We start from the raw sequence: 25,664 nt of genomic DNA on the forward strand, positions 1-25,664 counted from the left end.
CCAACCTCGGCGGTGGGCGGGACGGCGGGGCGGGACGGGCCGGAGCGGGGCGGGGCGGAGCGGGACGAGGCGGCGGTGTCTACCCCGCGGCGGGCCGCCAGGGGGCGCTGCCGCGGAGCCCGCAGCCCGAGTGGCCGCTCTTGGCGGCGGGGCCGGCTCCTCCGAGCCGCATCATGTGGGCCGGCCCCTTCCATGGAGCCGGGGCTGCTGCCGCCGTGCGCCTCCTGGGCGGACGCCGCCATGAGGCTCTGAGGGGCGGCTGCCTACGGAGGATCCAACCGGTCGCGCTGCGGAGCGCTCCGAGCCTGGCGCCGGCCTCGCCCCCGAACAGGGGAGCCCAGTGCTGCGGCCGCTGCTACTGCCGCCGCCGCGGGTCCGGCCGGGCGGGCGGGCGGCCTGGGGCCATGTAAAGCGGCAGCGGCCGGGGGCAGCCGAGCCGAGCTCGGGGAGAGGAGCCGCCGCCGCCGGTCGGGGAGGCCCCGCGGGGGGGATCATGGCTACGTCTAATCTCTTAAAGGTGAGAGCGGCGGCCTGGCCGGGCCCTGCGTGAGAAAGGAGGCGGCGAGGCCGGGCGGCCGGGGCTGCCCCGCCGGCGTCTGGGCCCTGCGGGTGGCCGGGGCGGCAGGCCGCGGGCGCCGCTCCCCGAAGTTGACGTTCCCCGGGCGCAGGGGGGGGTCCCGGCGGCCTGCTCTCAGGTGAGCGGCACCGGCGCCGCCGCCGGTGCGGGAGCGGCGGCCTCGTCCGGCCCGGCCCGGCCCGTGGCCGCTGCGCTGCCCGCGCCCCCCGGCCCTCCCTGCCCGCGCCCGCGGGGACGGCGCAGCGTCGTGCGGTGGGACGGGGCACCGCGACCTCCCTTTGTTTATTTAAAAAGAGCGAGGGGTGCGGAAAATGAGTTTTAAGTTAAACAAAGAGTTGGAAAACGGCTTGGCGGTGGGCAGGTGTCGTGCGGGTTGCCGCCGTGTTCCAGCTTTTTTGTTAACTGCACTTTTTCTGCAGAGGAAAACTCCTGGAGGCCTCTCGCTTATGTTAAGCAGCTTTGCTTTTGCAGTCGGATGTTTTGAAGCGCTTTCCCGGTGCTCGATGACAGACGTCAGTCACTACGAGCTGCTGCCTATTTGAACAGAAGTTTTCAGTGTGACAGGCCGGTATTTGAGCTCAGGACTGTCTGTCCTGATATTTGCGGCATGTGTGTGGAGAAGGCTGTATGTGGCCTTTGAGGCCGTGCCAGCGCACGGAAGGCGGGCCTACTTTAAACAACTGTTACCAATGCCTCCCGTAAGTGTTTCTAGAACATCAGTGTAGTTAGGGTGAAAGGCTTTGGGAAGACTCTCTGCTTAACTTTGTCAGTTAACATTTTAAAATATATATAAATATAGAAGTATACATGTGTTCAGCACTATGCATTATAGTTCTGAACGTGGTTCTTAAGAAGTGCTGCTTACATTGTAGCAGTCTGACCTATTTTGCATGTATAAATTTGGCCTGAAACTGCTGGTTGTGTTACTCTGAGACAATCAGCGTGAAGAAATGAGAAATAATTGACAGACTTGTTTCTTCCTTGTATCCAAATAAAACCTTTTAGTATTAAAAAGATAAGTCTTCTTTTTCTTAAATCTTGAAGTGTAATTGAAATTAATTTTAATTCATTTATCTATATTTTTATGCCTAAGTGGATAGTTAGACTTCTAAGCGAATAAGACTTTATTAAAAATATAAAATTGAAGAATCCAAGAACACCAGTGGAAAAAAAAATAGTGTCCCATAAGAAGAAACATGCTTTTTGTGGAAGAGTGTGGTTTTAGAGCAGGGCTCACACAGTTTATCTACTTGTTTATGCTTTGGTCCATATCTTTGCTGTGTGTTTAAGGATCTCAGGAAAGACTGATGCGTGCTTTGGTGAGACATGTGGTTGTATAGCCCACAGTAGATAGAAGAAACACAGGCCTATGAGATTTGTTAGCATTCCACTTCAACTGTTTTGAAAGAATAATAAGTGTACAGTAAGTGAAAAGAGAATCAAAAGGCCTTGATTCTGCGAGATGGCTCTTGCTGAACTCAGGCCTTTAGGTTGGGTAGTGATGTTTTTGCAACTGGCCTTTGAATAGTTAATATTTTATATTGACAACAAGATACATATGCACAGTGTGTTTTAAGAAAAATGCTACGGAAATACCTGTTCTAAAATAGGCCTTTCTGGTGACTTGAAGTGTTTTTAAGCACTGTAACTTACCAGTTAGTGAGTTTTCTAAAGTATGAGTCCTGCATTACTAAAAGAAAGATTATTCAGTGATTTGATCTTGTTTCTAATGACACAACAAATAAATGCAAGAATTGGAACTAGGTAAGGTCTTTTGTTGCCCAGTTCTGCACATCAGAGTGCTCTTGGAGAAGCAAACTGTTGATTCCAGCTTAGTGTTGAGTGGCAGTGCCTCATGCCATTTGGGGCTGTGAAACATACTTCTGCTTTAATGTTTAGGGAAAAAAAAGCAATGTCTCAGCACAGTAAAAATCCCTGGGTAAGAAAGGAGAGGTGTTAAAATCTGTAAAGTTTTTCAATATCTTTTGCAAGTAAGCCTGCATAATCAAATCTAAATTGGGATTAGGCAGATCTTGTTTTTCCTAGGACAAATAGGAACCAGAGTTTTCTCTGATTTTCCCCCATCCTCGTTAGACTTGCTACGTAGTTCAGAAAATGAAGTGAATTATCCTTTTCTTATTCTAGTAACAGATACTAGCTGAATCCAAATCTGGCTGTCTGTCATAATTTTAAAGGGCATAGTTTATACTCCACTAGTCCATCTTTTTCCTAATTGTAAATTATTTTTTTAGTGAGAAGCATGTTTTCAGAGAGCCTTCTTTAAATGGAAAATTAGAATGACCAATTGTATACTGAATTCTGGTGAGATACAACAAATTGTAAGTGGTGAAAATCTTGAAGTACTTAGTAAGCAATGGCCGTTATGTGGTAAGCTAGCGTGTACCCTACCTGTAGCAGAACCGTTCTCCCACGCTGATGCCGTGGCTTTCCTGTGGGTGACCATGCTATTACTAGGCGAGTCCCCTAGAGTTTCTTCTCTCAGCATGCATGTGACTCTGGCTCTTTTAAAGTGGGGTGCTTTGTTTCAGGGTGTGCGTTGGACTTGTAACCTGTTCCCTTTGCAGTGACAGGGTAGCCTAAACCAATTCAATCACGTGACATGAAGATGCGTGAGTGTTTCTGCAGTTTCTGGAACAGAAAGCACCTCAGCTTATTGCAGCAGAAAGAAAACCTGTAGCTGTATCCATGCTAGCAGATCTTGACACTTATGTGGAGTTTTACTGGAGCTGCCAGCAAATGCAAGAGTCTGTCCTTGCAAGATGAATTACAGCCTGACCCTGGTGTTAGGAGGGAGGAAGCCAAGAAGGCAGTAGATTTTCTGTAGAGTTAAGTGAAATGAGAACCATTATTTACCTTTGCATTGTTTCCAACTATTTTTTTTGATCTCACGCCTCTGTCACTGACAACTGGAATCTGAAGGTTTTGAATTCTTCAACCTAAGTACGTATTTCCAGATCTGTAGTTTAAGTTTGTCTTTTTCTTCCTGGCTATTTCCAATTAGGATATCCTTAAGAAGCTAGGGAATGTTGCACACTGATTAGTTACATGGCAAAGGTTTCCCTGTGGCTGCTTTTTGCTTTGTAGAGTAACTTTGCTACAGTCATTACACCGATTTTTTTAGAGCTGGTGGAGGCAGAGATTAATCAGACAGTGAATTTTCATGCTTATTTCTGTCTAGGACATCATATTTCATACTTCATCCTTCTGTGAACTAGCTTATATACTCATATACACTATATATAGTGTCTGAAAATGGTGAAGTAGTGAAGATGAAGATGTTACTCATATGTAGATAAGATGTAGAGGATGTTGCTTTTTTACAGTAGTTTAGAGCATCTGTCAGAGATCAGGGCTGAATTTGTATGTGGCCTGAAATATCTATAGGGTACACAGTAGAGAGTTTTGAATGTCCAAATCGACATTTCGGGGTTCAGAGGAACAGTAGTGTGGAGATCTTGTTATGTTGTCTTGCCTTGTTGTATTTAACTTTTATTTAGGCTTTTACACCGTATTCTGTGCCTGCCTCTGCTGCGTCTTCCTTACATTTGGTTACAGTTAAGGAGAGGAATTTTGTGTTGTGTGATAATATCCAAACAAGCAGAACTGGTTAGTGGAACAGTTCCACTTGCATCATTATCCTAATTCTACATAATACCCACCAACATAGTCTGGGAGGTTTTTTTACCTGCTGTCCTAAAATATTGTGTTTAGGTGCTTATGCATAGAAGTTAAGAACAGGAAAAAGTAAGCTTGAAGAGCAAAGTTGTAGTATATATTTCAACATAGTTTGTGAAGTAGTATATATTTCAAGTAAAGTTTAGTGTTAAAATGGAACTTTAAATCTCTGCAGACACAGTCAGTCAAGTGACTCTTGATACATAAAATATTTCGTAAGTGGAGTTATTTTTCAAAGGATCACGTTTTAGATGCCTAGAATGGTTACTTAGACAGGGCATGGGTATCAAGCATAATCCCTGTTTTCTGAGAAGATTTGATAAGTGGGGTAATTTTATTTCATTAAAGGTGTGACTTACCTTCCTCCTTACCTTCCCTCACAAACCGTGGTTTGAGGCAACACGCTCAAAGAAAAGTTACCCAAGCAATAGTGCTCAAAAATTGCACAGGTTTGTGGGTGGCTCAACAAAGTGAGAAATGGGTTCCTTGGATTATCTGGGTCACTGGTGTGTATGTGACTTTGGTAACAACTAAGAATTAGTGCTGTTTCCTCTCCTCTTCTACTGTAAAATTTTGTTTCTCATGCACCAATAGGGGTAGAATTAATGAATGTGAATGATACACAATAGGTGGTATTTTGCACCCTTTCTTCTTGTAATTTCAGTACAAGAGTGTAAGATTAATGGTCATGGAAGTCTGACTCTAGATGACGTTGAATTGTTTATTGAAATTAAAGAATAGTTTAGTTGAGTGGGATTTTTAATTGATTTTATTTCTTTTGCTGCTTGGTTTAGAAATAAAGGAGGAAGTGTTTAAAAAAAAATTACTCCTATGTATGGGAAATAGGGTTCTAAACTTGCCTAATGGCATTTTCTGCCAAGCTTTATTTGGGGAATCCTTGTTAAGTAGGTACATGTTTGTTACAAATGGACATGCAGTTTTTATGAGTGAAATGGAGTTTTATGTGTGCTTCTTAGCATGAACTAGGTAATAACAATCTAAATCATATAAACACTAGTGTTTGCAATCCCCCTGCCATGTTTTACAGTGAAACTAGTCTTATTCACAAAGATAGAGTTTTAGTGTGGGGTGGTGGTTTTGTTTTTTGGTGTTTTTTGTTGTGTTTTGGGGTGGTTTTTTGGTTTTTATTTTTTATCTTCAGCTGTTTTCAGCAAAGGGCTGAATTACACTTCTTCAGAATTGTAGAACAGGCTTTTTAGCTCTTCCAGAAAACTTACAGGATCTACTCTGAAATTTCACTCCAAAGGAAAACTTTTGAGGAAGTTGGTTTTACTTATTTTATAATGCCTTTTCTGGAACTTCTAACTGTTCAGCAGCTGGTCTTTCAAGTTTGTCATCCTGCAAAGAGGGACTGGGAACAGATATATCTGAGAGTAGAAACTAATAATTTTCACAGGAATAGGAAAGATTAGAGCAACTCATCAAATGTTTAGAGAATAATTGTAAAGCTAGCTCTATGTGGGGGAAGCATGTAGTTGATGATTTTTCAAAGACCATGCATTCAATTTTGTTTTTCTTTACAGTGGAAGAGAGCAGTCAAAACTGTCTCTCTGAATTGGAAGACAATTCCTTTTTCTTTTTTTTAATTCAGTACCTACCACAGTGGTTTGATAAAGCTGTGAGGCCTTCAGGTGCTGTTGCTGTAAAAATAGTTACTGTGATGCCTGTTGTATCTTTATAACTTGAAGATGAGACATCTTTGCACTTAAGAGCAGCAGGGGATACAGTTTCCAAACTGTGCTTATTCTGAATATTAAATAACAGATTTAATTGTAAATTTCCATGTGGAAATTTATCAGAAGGAGATGGTTGAGAGAACATGGTGTGCTGCTTGTGTGTGTTTATCTGAAGAGATGTTAGTGGCAGAACAGTGCACTAGTCAGAATTTCAAGTAGTTAAACTGTATTATTTGCTGTGTTTGAAGTGAATTGTGTTAAATGTAATATTATTAGCCAAGACAATGATCTGTTCAAAAGTAAATAGGGCATTGGAACATAACACTGCAGATAACCAGTAGTCTTCCTGCCACAGAACTCTGTCAACATTTTTTAATTGTGGGTTTTTCTTTTTAAAATGTGATTTTTTTTTTTATTTTTAAAATAGGATTACAACATATGCAACAGAACTGTTATTTTTCTCTTAAACTTTTTTGTTGTTTTTTTTTTTAATAGTGGAGGTCAGCCTGTATACTACAAGGAGATTTTTCAGAATAATCAGAATTATATGGGAGCACTTCATTTCTTTATCTTTCCTCTTAATTTGTGTCATAAGCTTGAAAAAATTCACCTTGGATTAGATTTTCAGCACAGTGTAAATCATTTTTATCTGCACCAACTGTAGTCTTGGCCATCAAACTGCATATGGCCAGTTAACCCACAGGAAGGGAGCCTGCAACACAACAGCTCCTATGTTACTGTGCTTCCTTCCTCCCTCCTTGCTGCTGATGCCAAATGCATAGTGGAGGAAAAAAGGCATGTGGCAGCATCCACAGGTACTAGTCCTGATTCCTGGCTGCCATTTTTGGTAATGGTAATTTATTGAAGATGGGTTGCAGCTCTGCCTCATGACTTCAGTTGCATGTGTCTTGGCTGGGGCGGTGAGACTGGCTGACTATCATTCATGTTGTCCTTGTGTAACTCCATTAACAGGTGAGGAACACTTGCTCTGGAACTTGTTGCGTTGCAGCTCATGTAGTGAATAAAGGAAGAAGTTGGCAGTCTGCTTCTCTATGGAACAAATAATAGCTCTTTCACTTTTTAAAATAATGCTTACTGTGAAAAATGTTGTTCAGCTATGGTGTTGTAGCTCAAATGCTAGCTTGTGAGACAACTCTGAGAAGAAGATATTTTTACATTGACCGTAGAAACAGCAATCCTTAAAGAAAACTTTGAATAAGAAACTGTTTTAACAGTAGTATTTTTTTGTTCCTTTTAGAATAAAGGTTCACTTCAGTTTGAAGACAAATGGGATTTCATGCGCCCTATTGTTTTGAAACTTCTTCGTCAGGAGTCTGTCACAAAACAGCAATGGTTTGATCTGTTTTCGTAAGTAATTTTTTAGTATCTTGCATCCTTCTGAGTAATGGGAATACAGTTATGGTACTACTTCTGATACAGAAGTTATGTATGACACAGACTATGTGAGAGCACACAGAACAAAAGTACTAGTTGAAGTTTTATTAAGTGGTAAGCGTGCCTACATCACTATAAATGTGCAGAAGTAGAGTTTTGCTGAGGTTCAGGTCCTTGCAAATAGGATGGAGAAAGACCAGCAGAGCTTTTGGCTTCAGCTGATCATAGTAAACAAGTTTTGTACCTGCCCACAAAGCTTTTGTTAGAATTCAAGAGAAAATGTTTACTGCTTTGGCAGTAAGTTTATTTAAAGGCAGTTTGCCGAATGTTACATTATTCTGATTCGAATGGCTTTCTTCTAAAATAACCGAAGAATGCTACTGAAGTAACAGGGTAATGCAGTTTAACTGGTATAATTTGAATAGTTTTTAACCCTAAGAATAATATTTTTTTTTCCAGGCAGTGTTTGCATTATTGTACTTTTTAAAAACCCTGCCATTCTCCTCCTTCCAAAAAGCCAGAAGTTGCCTCCTGTTAGGCAACAATTCTTTTTTCTTAGTGTCATGTGAACTTTGCCAGCATAATATGGAAGTGAGTTACAACATATATATCGAAAGTATATCTAAAATAATCTTGATTTCAACGTTGTTCTTTTCCCTCAAGTACAGTTGTACCTTAAACCTGCAGTCTCTCCTTTTGCTTTTTAAAAACTGTCACAAAAGTATTTTTTGCTTAAACACAGTCTCTCTGCAGCCTGTATCTATTGCTCTTTTCGATGAGGACAGTGCAGTGATTCTTTTTACACCTGTCTTACTGCACCTGTCACTTTTCTGCCAACTGAAAGGAAAGGTAGTTTGTCATGTAAAGAGTTTTACTACCTTATGATGTTATGGCTGTAGTAGTTGCCAAAACCATGGTGTGGTTAAGGTACAAATTCAGTTCCGAGTCATTGCTTTCATTTCTAATAATCAGTTCAATAATTCTACATTGGTATTGAAATTATCCAGGTATTATTCTTCTTGTAGCTGAATTATTGAATAGAACTTAGGTAACCTTATGGCTAAATTAAGGATATTGAGGGAAAGGATCCCACTCTTCTAGGTTCCTGTTTTTGGACAATGTTCTTTTATAAGCTTTTTAATAAAAATTTAAAATCTGAGTGTCTTCTACCTGCCCTTTGAGTGTAATTTCCCAGTATTGCTTTCTTCACTGCTGTCAGGAAGTTGGCGTTCTACATAGAGTAACGCCCTTTCTGCATGTGAAAGTTGCGTAAGGCTCAAGTTAGGTAGACACCTGTAAATCCTGGGCCAGTACCTTTGATCTGTGTCAAAGGAATTTTTCACCTTTTCAGTGTTGTCTTTTCAGTTAAACTAAAAAAGATGCTTTTGTATTGAAGTAACTGTAGTGATTTAATAGGAACCAAGTCATACCTTCAGATTATATAGTTGCTTTCCTGCAAAGATGTGGCCTTTCTATTGAAAGGAGGGAGAAGAACCAGAGGAAGGTAATGAGTCAAAACAAGGCTTGCTAGCCCATATTATATGTGATGTATGGTAAGGAGTGTAACTTGCTTTATTTAGTCTTCAGTATGGAAAGAAAATAGGAATTAAGTTACACTTGCTGGCCTGTCAGCTAGGAAAAACAGGAATTCATTTGAATATTGATCAAAACTCATTAATGTAATTCTGCTTTGCAATGCTGTTTGATAGATTTTCTGCAGCACATTCACTTTAAAATGCTACCACTGTCGTGAAATGTTTAAGTGATCTTATTAAACTAATTAAAATGTCTTTTAAATTACCTGATGCCACTAATGTCACATTTCTTACAAGGAAGCTCTGTTTCCTTTGTACCACAAGGATGTTGTAGTGCTTGGATTATAAAACTGTGAGTGAAGGCTGCGTGTTAATGAGAGTATTTTAGAATACTATGCTCTGAGTAGTAATGCTTCTACTGGCAAGTGATTTCTGTCTTTGACAAAGAAAAGCTTTAAAAATTGTCCTTAATGCAGTGAGGATTATCGAATGGATATTGAAAACAGAATTGGCTTCTACATCTTCTCCTTGACCGTAGCCTTTTCCTAGATAGGTTGCTGTTCCTTGCTTCTAAGACTTCCTTGTAGCTTCAGTATCTTCTCCAAACATGTTTTCTTGCATGTGTCACTGGGATCTAGCTGTGTATTGTTTGCCAATGATAGATAAAAAGTGTATTAATTTCTTAGACATACTTAAATTACGACTATTTAAGCTTCATATATTACAGCATTAAACTTTGAGTAGTTGTTATTAAAAGACTGATAAATTGTTTTCTAGAGATGTGCATGCAGTTTGCTTGTGGGATGATAAAGGTCCAGCAAAAATCCATCAGGCTTTGAAGGAAGACATCCTTGATTTTATTAAACAGGCACAAGCAGTAAGTTTTTAACGTTTCATAACTTCTATTCATATTGTTAGGAAAATAACCAAATAGTTTTTACTTTTGTTGGATCTAAATGGATTGCTTTTTTGTTTGAAATTCTGTGATGTTCTGGAGTTCGTTGTTACCCTGTTAACCTCCTTTGCCAAAAGGAAGACTTAGCCTCGAGCATTTGCCTTGGCTCATTGTTTTCTCGCAGTCCTGAAACTGGGGTGGGCAATGGTTTTTGTGTTAGAATATTAAAAAAAAAAAAAGCATTATTTTTGTTTATCCAACAGTACTTATGGAATCTTCATCCACTTAAACTTCTTGAGGCAAAATTCTCTGAAGAAATTACTGTCTGAAAAAAAATTTTGTTTGTCTAGCTTTATCACTATGCTGACATGTCCATTGATGGCTTTAAAATAAGCCATATGTATGGCATACTAGAAATATCCGTGCTATTGCCTCAGCAAGCTTAGCTGTCCAGTTTTATGGGCTTCCTCCTGAACGATTGAAACCATCAGTAGATTCAAAGGAAATTTTAGTGTTTGTATATGTATAGCAAAAGATGTTTTCTGTAATAAGGCTTTTAAAAGAGAGGGTTGTTACAAGATTAGAACAAAATTTTAAAATCCCATGACAAAAGTTTGGAAAGGAGAAAATGGAAGTCTACAACATCTTTAGTGAAGAGATTTATACCACTAAGGCTCTGCTTAAAGGAAAATAGTGTCTTATATAGGCCTTTATATAACTAGGCATATAAATGTTGATTTTTAAGTTCCATCAGCTTGCTTGCTTACTTGCATAAATGCAGTGCTGAACTGGGGCCTTCGATATGGTCTGTGTTGGCTGTCATTTGAGGGGCATCTTTTTAGGCACTATGGCAGCCGTTTTAGTTTCCAGGCATTAATAAAATATGCCTGTTAACTAGCAGTCTGGGTCTAATGAAAGGTTAGTAGATGAATTAAACTTTTTGCTGTACAGAATATAATATAGTCCTTACACGTTTTCTTTTTGATTACGGTTGTACCAGTACATGCATTTGGACCAAAGGTTTAAATCTCTTTGACTTGCAGATGGCTTAAAAAGAAAAAAAAAAAAGGTTAATTTGGAAAATTTAAACATACTGACTACTTGTTTGCTGTTACCTTTCTTTACCCTTTAGAAACGGTCCAAATGCCATGGGTTGATAACTACTGCCCTAAACTAAATAGCACTTAGATATCTAGACTTTCTTATTCTGAGACGTCTGTATATTTGAATTTTATATGGGGAGTTATTTCAGTATAAGCAAATTCAATCTGTATTTTGTGCAGAAAATTGTTTATAAATTACCTGCTCCTTCTCCCTGCCTCCTCCAGAGAGTGCTGAGTCATCAAGATGATACAGCTTTACTAAAAGCATATATAGTAGAGTGGCGCAAGTTCTTCACACAGTGTGATATTTTGCCCAAGCCATTTTGTCAACTAGAGATTACTTTGATGGGCAAGCAGGGCAGCAACAAGAAGTCTAATGTAGAAGACAGTATTGTTCGAAAGGTAAGTGATGGGCCTTAAGAGTTTTGTTGCATGCTGTCCTGCCTACAGTAATCGTACAGAAGGGATTCTGTAGCTGAAGGTGAAATTGCACTAGTCATGTAATACAAAACATCACTTGCTTCAGTGCAAGGGTCAGAACATACCTGCAAATTTTTTTTTTCTCGCCCAGTAATTTAACTCTGTTTCTCCAGTTTTAGTTTGGCTATTAATGTTTTTGTTCGGGTGATTAATGCACTTCTTTGGGCTTTGGGTTTGTTTGGGGGCTTTTTTGGTTGTGGGTTTGTTGTTGTTTTTTTTTTTATCTTATTTTAATTATGACTTGAATGTTGGGGTGGGAGGCCATTGTAAATTCACCTACTGTGTCTATACTTGTGAGTAGCAAGTACTGGTATGTACAAGTGAGTACTCTTTCTACTCCTAGTTTGTTTCCCTAGGCCAAGATCTTAACTGGGGCACATCTCTGCATTTTATAAATGACCAATTAAATACTGTCATCTCAAATTAAATATGACTATTAATCTCCTAATTTCCCCTTTTTTCCTCCAAACTGTCAGTCATATCCATGAAAAGATTGGACATGTAGAATCTTATGAATATGGTCTTTTTACTCTTTCGTATCAAACACCTAAAGAAAGTCTAGGGTTTTGAGTATGCTGTGCTCAGTGTTCTGAGTCCTACAAATAATGAAGTTGCTTTAGTCTTTTATTATAAGAAAAATGGAGCATATCAGCTGTAAAGTGTTAAGTCCTTTAGTTTAAGTCTCTGTAGGGAAACGAAATTTCTTTAGCAGTCTTTCATTTAGTACTGAAGATCATTTTAACTGCCCCGCTATCTCCAGGATAGGAAGAACAAAATAGTTTGAATGTGTTACTTTGGGCAAGTTTTTTTCTTTGCCTTCCTATTTTGACATCTGATCCTCTATACCTCTTGAAGAAACGGAAGAGAGAACAGCAGCGAAGAGAGGAATCACCACCTCAAGTTACCTTTTTTGTTTTCGTTGTTTGCTCGAGAAAGCATGGGATCTTATTAGGCTCTCCGAGATCTGGCAAACTTGAACTCTTAGCTCTGCATGTGCAGAAGGCAGGAGAACTAAGAAATGAAAGAAAAAAGCAAGGTGGAATGGAGGAAGTAGTGAGGAGAAACTGAGAGAAAGGAACTGGTGTCTGACCACTCAGATTTTGTTGGTGACTGAAGCTGATGGAGATGCATTTATCTCTCACATGCAGTCCTGTTAGGACCATCTCATGAGTAGGATGTCAAAGTCCAGAGTCCCCAGCCTATCTTATTATTTCATATTCTCTGGTGAAGGTCACTTCCTGTTCCTGGCATCATTCTCTGTAGCTTTCTAAAAAGCACCTAGTGAAAACTTTTCTCATGCTTGAGAAGTTCTTCATATAGTGACCCAAAATGATACATGTGTTTTCCTTCAAATATCTCCATAAAAATTCCTTATCCATAATAGCTAAAAGTTGTTTGACAAAGCTGTTAATATGCCTGCCAGGTTGCTTGACATCTCGCTGGTTACTTCTCCATTTTTTTTGCTCCTTGCAACTCTTGTAAACCAATTCTATAATTGTTCAGTGCGACCATAATGTGCATATCAGTAATGTTAAAATAATGAAAAAAGTAATCAAGGAAGAGAAATCAAATAAAGCTTTATTTCTAAGACTGTTCCAATGTTTTGAACAATGGTTCCCTTCCAACACGTATGACTTCAGTGTCAGAAATGGAAATTTAGCTGAAATTGGGAGACAGTTATGGAGAAGTTAAGAAGAGAGGATGGAAAATTTAACTCTCTGCAAAGGATATATGACTTTTATGAGGTCTTGCTGTATTAAAATCTAAAACTTAGAAAGCAAGAATGGAATAAGACCATCTAACCTTTACTATTAACTTTGCCATACAACTGCGTCAAATCGTCCTAAGCTCGTTTTCAGTAAGCTTATTCACAATCACAATCAAGTTTGAAGATCCTGTAAGTTTGAGCTTTCTTCTAAAGCAATGAAATGGCACAAGTTGGATAGAAAAAAATAAAAATTGTCTCTTAAGCTCTGATGTAATTTCACTAGGTGTTCAGTGGCCTATAGAAAGAGCCAGATCCAGCGTCTAAGGGCAAAAAAAGTGACCACAGTAGCTTGACTTCTAAAGCAAACTAAGATTTTTATTTTTTTTTTTTACAACATGTAACATGCTTTGAGTATTTACTACTGAACAGCTGGTGGAGCTCAGGTGGACAAGTATGGCCTGGCCTGCCAGTGAGCTTTTCGTGTTGCTCAGCTGCAGGGCAGTGGGTCTGGGTATCAGATGTAATGCAATACATCTGCAGCAGGGTCAGTAGCCATCACCAAAAAAGAAAACAAAAATTGCACAATGGAATATGAAGGGACCCTCTGAGTGATGAGGATTTTGTTAGGAGTCTCCGTAACTACTTTTCAAACTCTGCAGTGCTTAGATGAGGTGTGGAGTTTTTTATAAATTAAATATGCATTATTTGCATATTGAACTTTTGTGTTAGATAAATCCCAAACCATCAGGTTTTTTTTTCTTTACATAACTGTGGTGTTACTGAGTTTTTGGTTTTATTTAAGACTGAGCCTGCCAAATAGTGAAACTATATTTGGATGTTTGGCTCAAAAGTAGCCCCTAATATTGTAACTCCTGACACATTGCATTGCTGGAAAAGTTACTTCACTGATTACTGAGAACTGTAGAAATAATACAGAATTAAGGAATTAATACCTGAATCAAATACTGCTTCCCCTAGCTGTCCAGTTACATAAAGCAAGCTTAGAATGTAAGCTGAATATTATTTCTATATACAAGTTTAGAGCAAGATCAGGTCCTAAGGTAGTTGAACTGCTGTATGTAACCTGGAAATTTTAAGTTGCTTGATTTCTGTTTCTGATCTCTTGTATTTCTTTTGCACAAACTTAGGTCTCTGTGTACCTTTCTGACATTATTTTTTTTCTTCCTTATGCACAGCTCATGCTAGATACGTGGAATGAATCCATATTTTCAAATATAAAAAATAGACTTCAGGATAGTGCAATGAAGCTAGTTCATGCTGAAAGACTAGGAGAAGCTTTTGACTCTCAGCTTGTTATTGGAGTTCGAGAATCATATGGTATGTCTCTCACAGACTGATCTCTGTGGCCTCCTCACTTTAGTAAATGAATTTTCATCATACAAAGTTGACAATCGTGGTGGTAGAGTTAGAATTACTATCTTGGCATTCTGTATTGATTTTTGGTGGTGGTGGTGGTATGTGATACCAATTAAATTCTGTTTAAAATCTTTACCTTCTAAGTGATTTTGCTTGGTATCAGTTACTGCAAAATTAGTGTTTTCAAAGAGCAAACTACTTTTTGACCTTCTAGGGTTGCAGATACAACCTTATGCCTGTGCTCCTATCCATACCGAGTCTGATTCTTCAGTCAGTTTGAAGAAGAAATGCTAAACAGGCTGCATCCAAGATTTGTATCATTGTCGTCTTTGCAAAACAGATCGGTGTATCTGAAACTTCTATGAAATTTCACTGTTGCCTGCCTTTTCTTCAAAGCTCTGCAGTCTGTTGAATTAAACTTGTGGCTAACACTCTTTTACATGGCTTTATAGATGTCCAATTTCAATTTTATTTTTAAGCGTATTCCATTTAAGGACTTCATTTATTTCTTTCTCTGTAACAGTTGAGAGGAGGGTGGAAACTTTTTCTAAACAGTGCAAAGCACTGCTGGGTAGCAGTAAGCTGTTCTGACTCTTGTAAAACAAAAAACCAATGCCAAAAAAAGAGTCTACAATTAGGACGTTGGGATTCTAAGAACAGTGTCTAAGAAAACCTGTTTGCTCAGTCAGGTGGAGAAGTTTCACTTCATTAGGAATTATGCTGAGCTTTTTTTTGCCTTTTTTTTTCCTTTCCAATTTTGCAGTTGTATGTGTGTTTCTGGTTACCATGTTTGAATGTCTAAAACACTGTAGTATGTATGCAGTTCTTTCCAGTTCCCTATAGTTAGTCTAAATGTTTTTGGAGCAAAGACCAGACAATTTTGGTTACCTTTAGGGATCAGAGAGCCTATGTAGGATACTTCAAATTGTTCAGTGTTCATTTTAATACAAGACTAACTTTAATGCGAGAGATTTGCTTATTATTAGCCACATAAGTTTCCAAGACTTGAGAGTAAGTTTGGACTTTCTCTTTGCAGTTAACCTTTGTTCTAATCCTGAAGATAAGCTTCAGATATATCGGGATAACTTTGAAAAGGCGTATTTGGATTCAACAGAGAGATTTTATAGAACACAGGCTCCTTCTTATTTACAGCAAAATGGTGTACAGAATTATATGAAATATGTAAGTAAAAATTCTCTTGTAAATTTGCTCTGGAAGTGTTAGTACTTAAAATGATTGCTGTTCTACTTTTGCACAGGCAGATGCTAAACTAAAAGAAGAAGAGAAAAGAGCACTACGATATTTAGAAACAAGGCGTGAATGTAACTCTGTAGAAGCAGTAAGTATAATGTGTAGAAAAATTGATGCATTTTATATTTATATAGTATTATTACATTCTAGTTTTGATTTTTGTATGTTGCAGTATTATTTGATAGCAGTAGATTGACATGAAACTCTTGATTTTATGTTTTTTAATCATCCATTATATTTTTTCTTGCAAAAATCTATTACTTTTCCAATCTGGCAATTTACAATTTCTACAGGTGTTTTAATAGTAAATGTGGATCAAAAGTTCAAACTGAAGGGCAGATTTTTATTCAAGTTGATCTTTATTCTTTCGTTTTGAGTCAGGTATGATTTTTTTTCTATGCTTAACAGTGGATGAGAATGATGTTTGAAAATAAGCTGGCCACTCTAGTAGGTAGAGGGTTCTAAGTGCTCATCTAGAATACCTGAAAGAGCTATTGTTTGTCACAATCAAAAAGAGCAACAGAAATTTCATTAAAACTGTTCTAGATTTCCTCTTAGGCTGAAATACGGCCATTTAGTAGAAAGGATGTTGTTTTCTTTTTTTCCTTTCTTTTCCCCCTGCTTTGAGCAATATTTTACACAGTTCAGATTCTGGAGGAAGATTTAACTGCAATGAACAGTATATAATTGGGTCAAAATTAGTTCAGGAAAAAGGTTATTTAAAGTAAATTCTAAATAAATACCCTTTAAATTCTAATTTCCTGCAGTGGATCAAAATGCATTTTATGTCTTTTGTTAACTTGTAGATCATTCATTTTGCACAGCTATAAACTGTAACCTGTACAAAGAGGATGGCAAACGAAAGATGGTCCTGACGTGTATGAGCAGTTTCTGTTCTAGATCTAGCTGTAGTGTCTTGTTCAAGCCAACCAGCCTGGTCCAAATAGGGTATGCTGGAATGAGAACTATTCTTAGCCCTTGGATGTATACTTGGAAACTAAGTAGGGTAGTTGGTGTTCCAAAAGTGATGGCTCCCTTGAGAGAAAAGAGGTGACAGAAATATTAAGCTCATTACTGATTTGGAAGAGAGATTACCACATTTACTAACCTACACGTTTTAAAGAAATATGGTTTCCTGTATAGATTTTATTCAGACTACCCATACTTCTATGAATCAGTGAATGAATTAATTATTTTACAGAGCACAGCTGTTGAGAACAGGCTAGATTTTGTGTCATGGCAAACTTGAGACAGATCAGACTTTGGTGTTCACGTGGCTAAATGAGCTAATCCTGTGTTTAATATGTTTCAGCTAATGGAGTGCTGCGTCAATGCCCTGGTGACATCTTTTAAAGAGACTATTTTAGCTGAATGCCAAGGCATGATCAAACGAAATGAAACAGAAAGTAAGTGAAGCTTCAAGAACAGTGCAGGATGAACTCAGCATCAACTGCGTAAAAATAGATTTGTTTGTAGATGTATCAAATTACTGTTTTCAGTAGATGGTGGCAGTGTTTTGTAGATAAAATATTACTGCATATGGGCAATTTTATCCCACAAAAAATTACCATCATGGGTTAGTATTTTTTTATATCACTTCTGAAATGTGTATGTACAATACCCTAATTTGAATGACTGGGTAGCTCTTATCTTACTTGAAAGCAAAGAGTGTTTTGTGCTTTGTTTTCTTTGTTTTTCCTACAATTTATTTTCCTCATGTTGACCAACTCTAGGAAATGTTGCATGTGTCCTATTTTCTATTTGAATAGTTCAGATACAAACACTCCCCCTTCATTCCCTGCCCCACTACCCCATTCCCCCTGGAAAAAAAGTGAAGCACCTCTTTACAAAGCTGCTGTTCTGAAAAGCAGGGAGAAATTTTTCTTATTTTGATTATTAGTGCAGGACCCATAGGTCAATGAACAAAAACTCTGAAAGTTTTTATCTGGTTTTATAGCCAGTATGTCACCATGAGTACTGAATGTTTTTAAAGTTTTCAGAAGTTTTTTTTAACTGCTGCCATGAACTAAGAGGTTAGTGGGATTCAAAAGTCTTGTGTTGGTCATGTGTGATAAACCAAACTAGGTAAGTCATTAAAATGACATAATTCAAGTAGGGAATTTGGAAAAAAGAAAAGCTGAAATCACAGGTTAATTACTTTTTTTGAAGTCTCGGTATCCTGAAGCCAGGGAATATTTGCTAACGTCTATATGAAGTTTTCATTTCTATGCAGATGTGAAAACTGTTTTATGACTTACAACAGTGTGGAAAATACTTCTAAAACTAGCATTTCAGAAAATATTTGACCTCAAAACTATGTCATACTGATCTGTTCATGTAGCAGTGTGATTTCTGGCAGTAGTCCAGAGCTAAATCTAGAAAGCTACCAGACTTCTTATGAGTATATGTTACAGCCTTTGGGAAACTACAAGAGGCTTATTTAAATGCAGAGTTTCAGAAGGGTTCATCTATAGTATCCAAAGCATCTTTCTATAGAAACTGGTTGAAGTATTCACACAGTCCTCTTCCCTTGCAGCTGCAGCTGCCCCATCATACTGCTTGCTTGCAAAATGCTTCCATCTAGTATATAACAACTCAAGCATCTCTTTCAAATTTTTTTCCCCTAGACCTACCTATGCTGTTTAAAATGTTTTAATGAAGGGTGCAGGTGATTAAAAATCTATTTAAACACTGGAGCTATGCATAGTAATATACATATCTGATAGTATCCTTTGCTGTACTCTGCTTATGCATGTCTGTCTCTGATATTATTCGCCCCCAAGAAGTTTATGATGTTTTCTGTATTAAACAGCATCTGACAAAAAAGGGCTGGGTTTTTTGGCTATGAGCTGGGCACTGTACTGTAAAATACTCTGTTATGTTAAGTACTAATATTTACATGCTGTGCAAAGCAAGGAAGGCACCGTGTTTCCCAACTAAAAACTATCGAAGTTGCCATAACTTGCAAACGCTCTTCAGATTGGCCTAGTGTGTTTTTGTTTGCTTTATGGTGTTGGGGATGGGGGGCCTACATTTTATTCTTGAAGTACTTCATAACAGAAATAAAAAGTAAACCTAGCTTTTGTGAATACAAAATGAAAACAGAACTTGTTCAAGTGCCCCAACAGCTATAAGGATTTCTTTGCATTTCAATGTCATAATGTATTCTGAGAGAAATTCCAGTGAAATGTTCCTTTTGGTTTTGTTTCTTTGAAATCCGCCTTTGAAGAATCTGGGTTTTTTGGGTTCCTGCAGTTTTAGGGATACACCTGAAGCCTTCCTTTGCCACCACTTATTAGGAGAAACTGAATTTTTTTTCCTTGATTATTCCTGCCATCGCTAGTTTGCAGAAACAGCTGTAGAACCCTTTACTATATCTTTTCGTTTCCTTTTTTTCCACCATCTCTTCCTCCCTCTTGCCCTTTCTTAAAGTAGAAATGAAAAGATCCAGTAAAGGTTGAGTGAGCTTTTTGGACGTGTCCTATGTAAAACAGTGCTGCCATCACTTATGGTACATCTTAACTGCACTGAGTCAGAACACCTCAGACCCCGTTTTTTTTTTCTGGTTCCTGAAATCCCATCATTTAGCCCTTTGAGTTGTCTCTAGTAGCATTGCAAGTTCTTGTTGAAGGTTGTTGGTAGTTTCCATTCTTTAATTTGCATTATGTTCTAAAAGGATTTTTTTTCTTCTGTGCCTTGCTTTTCTATTTGGTTTTGCAACAGTTGTTGGGATACAGAAGTTGATAACAGATTTCATCCACAGTGGTGGCAAGATCTCGATGTTGCTGACAAAAGTATTGCAGAGGAGAAAACAAAGACAAGGCCTCTGGCTTTTGTCCCTCTTCACAGTAGATATAGCATCGAGGAACTAAGCAAATCTATTTTTTTTCCTTCTGTCAAATAAAGAATCAGAGTCCATGATCAGTTTGTTCTACTTCATTAAGCAGAGTACTTTGCTGTGCTTAGTTCAAATCTCTGTGGTGTCTTTAAAACAATCTGGTGGCCTTAATCCAGGTGTTACTTTGTGGGCAGCTTTGCCAAGACGATTATTGGTGTTTTAGTACCTTCCCCCCTCACCCCCCACCCCCTGCAATGTTCACAAAAAGTAGACGAGTAAACTATATCAGTTTTTAGAGTTTTGAACTGGTAATTTTCAGGAAAAATAAACTCTGGGAAAACAGAAAGCAAAAATGCTATTTACTTTAGTCAGTTTTGGTTACTTTAGAATTTGGCATGCTTTTAATTAAACAAAACATTGTAGATGGTATGGGAAGATACACAGACAGCTCTGTTTGGCTTTCATTAAAAAAAAAAAATCTTGAATCCATACAATTTCCTGCATAAACTCCTGTAGGCTTTCAACTGAAATTGGAATCCCATTTTTGCCAAGGGTTTTAAGGCAGTTACACTGAGAACCTGGACTTAATCCAAATTGCTGTTGACTTCAGGGGGTTTTATTCAAGCTTGTGATATTATATGCATAAGCAATTATTACGTTGTAATAAATACCTCCTTTTGCCTTTGGTAGAATCTCCTTGTGGGACCAGAATTAGAACAATATTCAAAACATCTTTCATTTTAAGGGATGAATCAGATTATTTGTTTGTTCTGGTTTCGGTTAAACTGCAACACTGTTCTTTACGTATTCAGTGTTCCATCTAGATATCCCTAGCAGAAATGCAGTATATTTGGTTTTTATACAGGTCTTTGACTGGTGGCTTTATCAGTATTTGTATCTTTCAGAGTTGCATTTAATGTTTTCACTGATGGATAAAGTTCCGAATGGCATAGAGCCTATGCTAAAAGATTTGGAAGAACATATTGTTAGTGCTGGACTTGCAGATATGGTAGCAGCTGCTGAAACAATTACTACTGTAAGTGTATTGTTTTCATTGTTATTTTATTAAAATAACTTTGAGAAAAACAACTTTGCAAAGTTAAATACTAATTGTGGGACATACCTGTGAATGGAAATAATTTTTGAAGATTTTGTGCTTAAACATCAAATTTTGATCCACTGAAAGTTTTAAATGTCTTTAGAATAACTTCATTCCTTACATTTTCAGTTGTAGCTTTAAAATGCAAATCCAATATGCAGTAAAGAAAAGGTTATAAATTAAGTGGATGGGATGCATGTAGGACAGGATTGTATTAGCATCTTGGTTAAAAAGACATAATCAGTTTTTTCAGAATTCTAACTTCCTGATGAAATTTGAAATTTGCTTTCAATCTAAGAGTGGTTGTTCAGTGTGGAAATTAAAAGGGTTTTTTTCCCCACTGTTCTTTTTCATCTTTTTATCGTCTTTTTCTCTGGGTCTAGGAGGCCTGAGTATCTGCAGCAATTAGGATGTGCCTCTTATTGGTCCTTCTAAAAAAAAAAAAAAAGTTCTCAATGTATTACACAATATTTGAAAGTTGGTTTTTTTTTTTTTCTGTATATACATGTGTTTGTATATTGTCAATACTATCCTGAAAGTCTGTGTTGAGGCTCACGTGCGGTAGAGCCCTTCAGTACAGAGAATAAAGATAAAATGCTCATTCATAGTATGCAGGCTTGAGGATACTATATTATTACAGATTAGGGAATTACATGAGAACTCATACTGAATTCTGTGGAGCCTCGGCTTTTCTATTTGATTTTTTTGCCTCTAACTTTAGGATTCTGAGAAATACGTAGAGCAATTGCTCACACTATTTAATCGATTTAGTAAGTTGGTTAAAGAAGCTTTTCAAGATGATCCAAGATTTCTTACTGCAAGAGATAAGGTATGTGTTTCTGCTGATCATTTGTTTTCAGTTCAAGAATTGTTGTAATTCATATTACGAAGTCTCTGAAATCTTTGTGTGAAATCACTGTTAAATGTAGATGCTGCTGGTACTCTAGTAAATATGCAGACTAAAATATTGATGAAACTTACTAGCAACTGATTAGCTTTTAATCTGTGTTGTAGTCAGGCATAAAGTTGCGTTTGTGTTCAGCTTTGTAATGTTGTAGAGCACATCAGATGATCTTTGTGTTGAGCACCTTAATGTCTGATTCAGCACTATATGTTTAGAATTTACTACATATTTGGGTGTAGTCTTATGACTTCAGATATGCAACCTGCACCATGCAATCCCTTCCTAAGTTGTTGCTGGAAGGAAAGTAGCATGTTATCGGAAAAGAGGAAAATGCAAAACATCAGTTTAATGGGGAATTGAGTCATGGGATTTGAGCTCTCATACTGAAAATCAAATATGCAAACTTTCATCTGATTAAAAAAATCAGATTAATTTCATGTTACAGTAATCTGAAAAGAGAGAAAAACCTTTATGATTAATATGTTAGAGAAATTGAGTGAAGCACTAATAATCTGTAATTATTTTTCAGGCGTACAAAGCGGTTGTGAATGATGCTACAATATTTAAACTTGAATTGCCATTGAAGCAAAAGGGGTAAGCCATATATGCTTCAGCTGAATCAAGGTTTTTAAATTGTTAAAGATTGAGTTTCTCTTTTAAATATCTCTTCAAAAAGTAACACTGTGTTTGAAAGTGCTTTGTATTCTTTGCATTATGGAATTTCAGATAGCTTACCAACCTCTGGTAAGACACACTTCATGTGGCAATGGATCAGTGAATAGCAGCCTGCCTAAACTCAAATTTATTTGTAGTAATTGGAAATCCATTCTTTTATATTAATGAGTCAATTTGTTAGCTGAATTTAATAATACCTTTCTGGGTTATTCATTCCAAAAACCTGAGCTGTGTAACTCTGCTGCAACTTCAGCAAAAGTCCTGGGGAAAACTGAGGCAGTAATCTTTATGGGAGTAACTGTGGCTGATGAAGGTGTAACCATCCATAAGCTGTTCACCTCCTCTTGTGCCAGCTGTGAGTGTGACCTGTCTGGCTGTTGCATTTTTGTTTCAGTGCAGGATTAACCAGGTTAGTTTAAACAACTTCCAGTAAATTTAGCAGACCCATGAGACTCAAGGAGAAAACCATGTGCACAGTTACCACTCTGCTAACTCAGCCAAGAGTTAAGATTAATTGTTAATTTAATTACTTAATGTTAATTGATTGTTAACATTTAACATGTGATGTGCCGCTTGAGTAGGAATCTCTATTTAGGTGGTTGGGATTGCTTATATGTAGTTTGTAGTATGATTTATTACGGAAACAAAGCTTATGTAGCTGGGCTGCCAGCTTCCCTTTCCAATTACTTCTAGTTAGGTGTGGGTGGCTATAAATACCTGTTTAGCATTCTGATTCTTACTCTGTGTTTGGTTTTGGACTGATGGTAAGCCTGGACAGGGATTAGCCTTGCTGGTTTTATGTTAGTGGAGGAACACCTTCACAAAAGACTGGATCCCTGCTTTGTATACTTCATGTAGACGTAGGCATGGTAGAGGAGATTTTTAGGTCTCTGCTAATGTTTTTATTTCCCCTGGGAGCATCCAAATCGATACCTCATTCAAACTGTGTTTCACTCCTAAAGCTGTACCTGCCTAGTGATTTCTTAGAAACCACCATGATGGCGATGGCCTTCTGTTCAGCATTCTTCTACGTGAGCTCTTTCAAGTTGTCTACATATGCAGCCTGGTTTAAGTGAAATGAAACTTCATCCTGCTTAACTTGTGCCATTCAATTCAGCCTAAGAACATGGAGTTTGGTAATTTTTCATTGCTGTCAGGATCTTGAAGACTCCTGTTCAGAAATACCTGGGAACACATTGATTAAATAAGGGTTCTGTCTTGTAATAACCGAAAGACTAGTGATCTGCTTCTACTCCAAATGGTCTTTAGGAGGGCAGAAGACACTAGCCTGCAAGCTCCTTCGTGAATTAAAAAGGGCAAGTTGTCTGAACAGAGTTTCAGCACTGTCTACACTAGTTGATGAGAGGGTGAAAGAATGAGCAAGAACACAGGATTCCTGAGCATCCCCACAGCTTCTTACCTGCTGTCTTGCTCACTGCCTTTGTTTTGCACTCTTGAGACTAGCAATTGAGTTGGTGATGTCTGACTCTAGAAATAGTGTTTGGTCCTTGGCACAGTTCTATTCACCAGTCTAGACACAGGTTCGGAATGCGAACTTGCGCTTGCATGCCTTTTGAAGAACTACAGCCTGCCAGTTGTAGCATCTTCGTGTTCAACTTTAAGCTGCTTTAATTCCAAGCTGTTAGTCCTCTGTTTATACCTATTATAAACTAATTTTATCCTGTTACTATGCAGTAGATGTGTTGGGTTTTGCAGTCTGTGAAATGCAGTGCAGGAGGCTGTTCCTGAGACCTTCATTGGAGCATAGTGACAAGATGAGTGGAACATTTCACCGCAGCACCTGTTAATTCTTTACTGGAGTACTTACTGCCATGCAATATTTAGTTGTTTCAAACAGTAGTTTGAACGTAATCATTGTTAGAGTTCTGAAATTAAAAACAGTTGGAACAATCAAGCTGTAGAAGCTGTCTGAAAATGTTTGGTAGTATGTGTTCTTTCAAGAAGAAAAGGGAGTTATCACTAGTCTTTCATTAGTTTAGCAAGGATATGAATTCACCACCAGGATCCTTGCCAAGGGGATCAGGAAAGAGTGGTCTGTCTTGCTAGCAGTGTGACTACTCCAGAATAGCAGGATTCTATACAGTTTGAAGATATGTGTTCTTCTTTTATTTAGTGTTGGATTGAAAACACAACCTGAATCCAAATGCCCAGAGCTTCTTGCTAATTACTGTGACATGTTGCTAAGAAAAACACCACTAAGCAAAAAACTAACCTCTGAAGAAATTGAAGCAAAGCTTAAAGAAGTGGTATGTTTTTGCTTTCTACTTATTGATTATTCTGAAGAATTAATTTGTTTTATTTCCTTCAGTGGGTTGAGGCCTTGATCTTCAAAAACAGTTAGGCAAGGTGTAATAATAAGGAAGAGAGTTTATTATGCCATCAAGCGTGTGTGTGTTTAAATCTTGTAAATCATGCAGTGTTTAATGTCTCTGTGTCAGTTTACAAAATTAGTATGCAAATTAATGCCTATATCAGACTGTAATGTATTACAGTAACTAATGTTAGCCTAGAAAATAATACAGGAGACTTTTACGTACCAGTGTCAACATCTTTTCTGATTTAAGAGAAGGCTCTTGATGGTTGACAAATTAAGAAACTGGAAGTGTGGTATTATGATGGGTTGATAGCTGGTGCCTTTGATAGTATTAACACAGTTGCTCTTAAGGCAATATCAGGTAGCCTTTTTCTACTTCATAGTCTACAGTGGCATTAGATCAGCATTCAAAGACTTGTCTGATTGACAATGCAAATAAATACATTAAAATCTACTTTTTTGACAGCTTTTGGTACTTAAATATGTACAGAATAAAGATGTTTTCATGCGATATCACAAAGCTCACTTAACAAGACGCCTGATATTAGATATATCAGCTGATAGTGAAATTGAGGAGAATATGGTGGAATGGCTCAGAGTAAGTAGCCTGACATCTTTCTTTGTTTGGTTGTGCCTCTCGCTTGTGGTATTAATTCCCCCTCTTGAACTTAGATATCCTTCTTGCTTAGGTGAGTTCTGTCTTAAATTGCAGGCCACTCAGGGCATCTTATACTTCTGCTGTATTGCAATACTTTGTGCAAGTGAAACAGTTTAGCTCTTTTCTAAGAGAAATGTTGATCCTAACAGTGGTAGTGATAGGTTTTAAAATATTTCACATATGATTGTCTGAAAGCTTAATATATTCCATATGCAAATGAGCCAAATGCAGTGTGCTTGTTGTTTAGGTGTGTAAATAATGAGATGTGTGCTAATTGTGAAATTTTATGTAGATTAGAATATTATTTGCATGCCTTAAACACTGCTTCAAATCTCAGAATTCATTGATTCCCTAATGCATGCATGTGTTCTTCAGCACTTGGATTTCTTTAAGAGAATAGTCATATTGCCTTAAGGGGTAGCTACTTACGATCCATGCATA

The 25,664-nt window shown here is 38.0% G+C and overlaps 1 protein-coding gene across 1 annotated transcript in view; it reads left to right on the plus strand.

The window, feature by feature from the left end:
• Nucleotides 1-255: 255 nt before the first annotated feature.
• The window catches only part of CUL5 (cullin 5), a 34,020-nt gene continuing 8,611 nt past the window's right edge, over nucleotides 256-25,664 (plus strand). The window contains exons 1-13 of the mRNA XM_075082583.1: nucleotides 256-517; nucleotides 7,229-7,338; nucleotides 9,678-9,777; nucleotides 11,124-11,300; nucleotides 14,283-14,424; nucleotides 15,500-15,645; nucleotides 15,722-15,802; nucleotides 17,027-17,120; nucleotides 20,458-20,588; nucleotides 21,373-21,480; nucleotides 22,085-22,149; nucleotides 24,365-24,497; nucleotides 25,032-25,163. Of these exons, the coding sequence (XP_074938684.1) occupies nucleotides 494-517; nucleotides 7,229-7,338; nucleotides 9,678-9,777; nucleotides 11,124-11,300; nucleotides 14,283-14,424; nucleotides 15,500-15,645; nucleotides 15,722-15,802; nucleotides 17,027-17,120; nucleotides 20,458-20,588; nucleotides 21,373-21,480; nucleotides 22,085-22,149; nucleotides 24,365-24,497; nucleotides 25,032-25,163 (1,443 nt within the window). The 5' untranslated portion in view covers nucleotides 256-493. The remainder of the gene's footprint in view (nucleotides 518-7,228; nucleotides 7,339-9,677; nucleotides 9,778-11,123; nucleotides 11,301-14,282; nucleotides 14,425-15,499; nucleotides 15,646-15,721; nucleotides 15,803-17,026; nucleotides 17,121-20,457; nucleotides 20,589-21,372; nucleotides 21,481-22,084; nucleotides 22,150-24,364; nucleotides 24,498-25,031; nucleotides 25,164-25,664) is intronic.

The sequence above is a fragment of the Phalacrocorax aristotelis genome, chromosome 1 (genome assembly GCF_949628215.1).
Source record: "Phalacrocorax aristotelis chromosome 1, bGulAri2.1, whole genome shotgun sequence".
Taxonomy (NCBI): domain Eukaryota; kingdom Metazoa; phylum Chordata; class Aves; order Suliformes; family Phalacrocoracidae; genus Phalacrocorax; species Phalacrocorax aristotelis.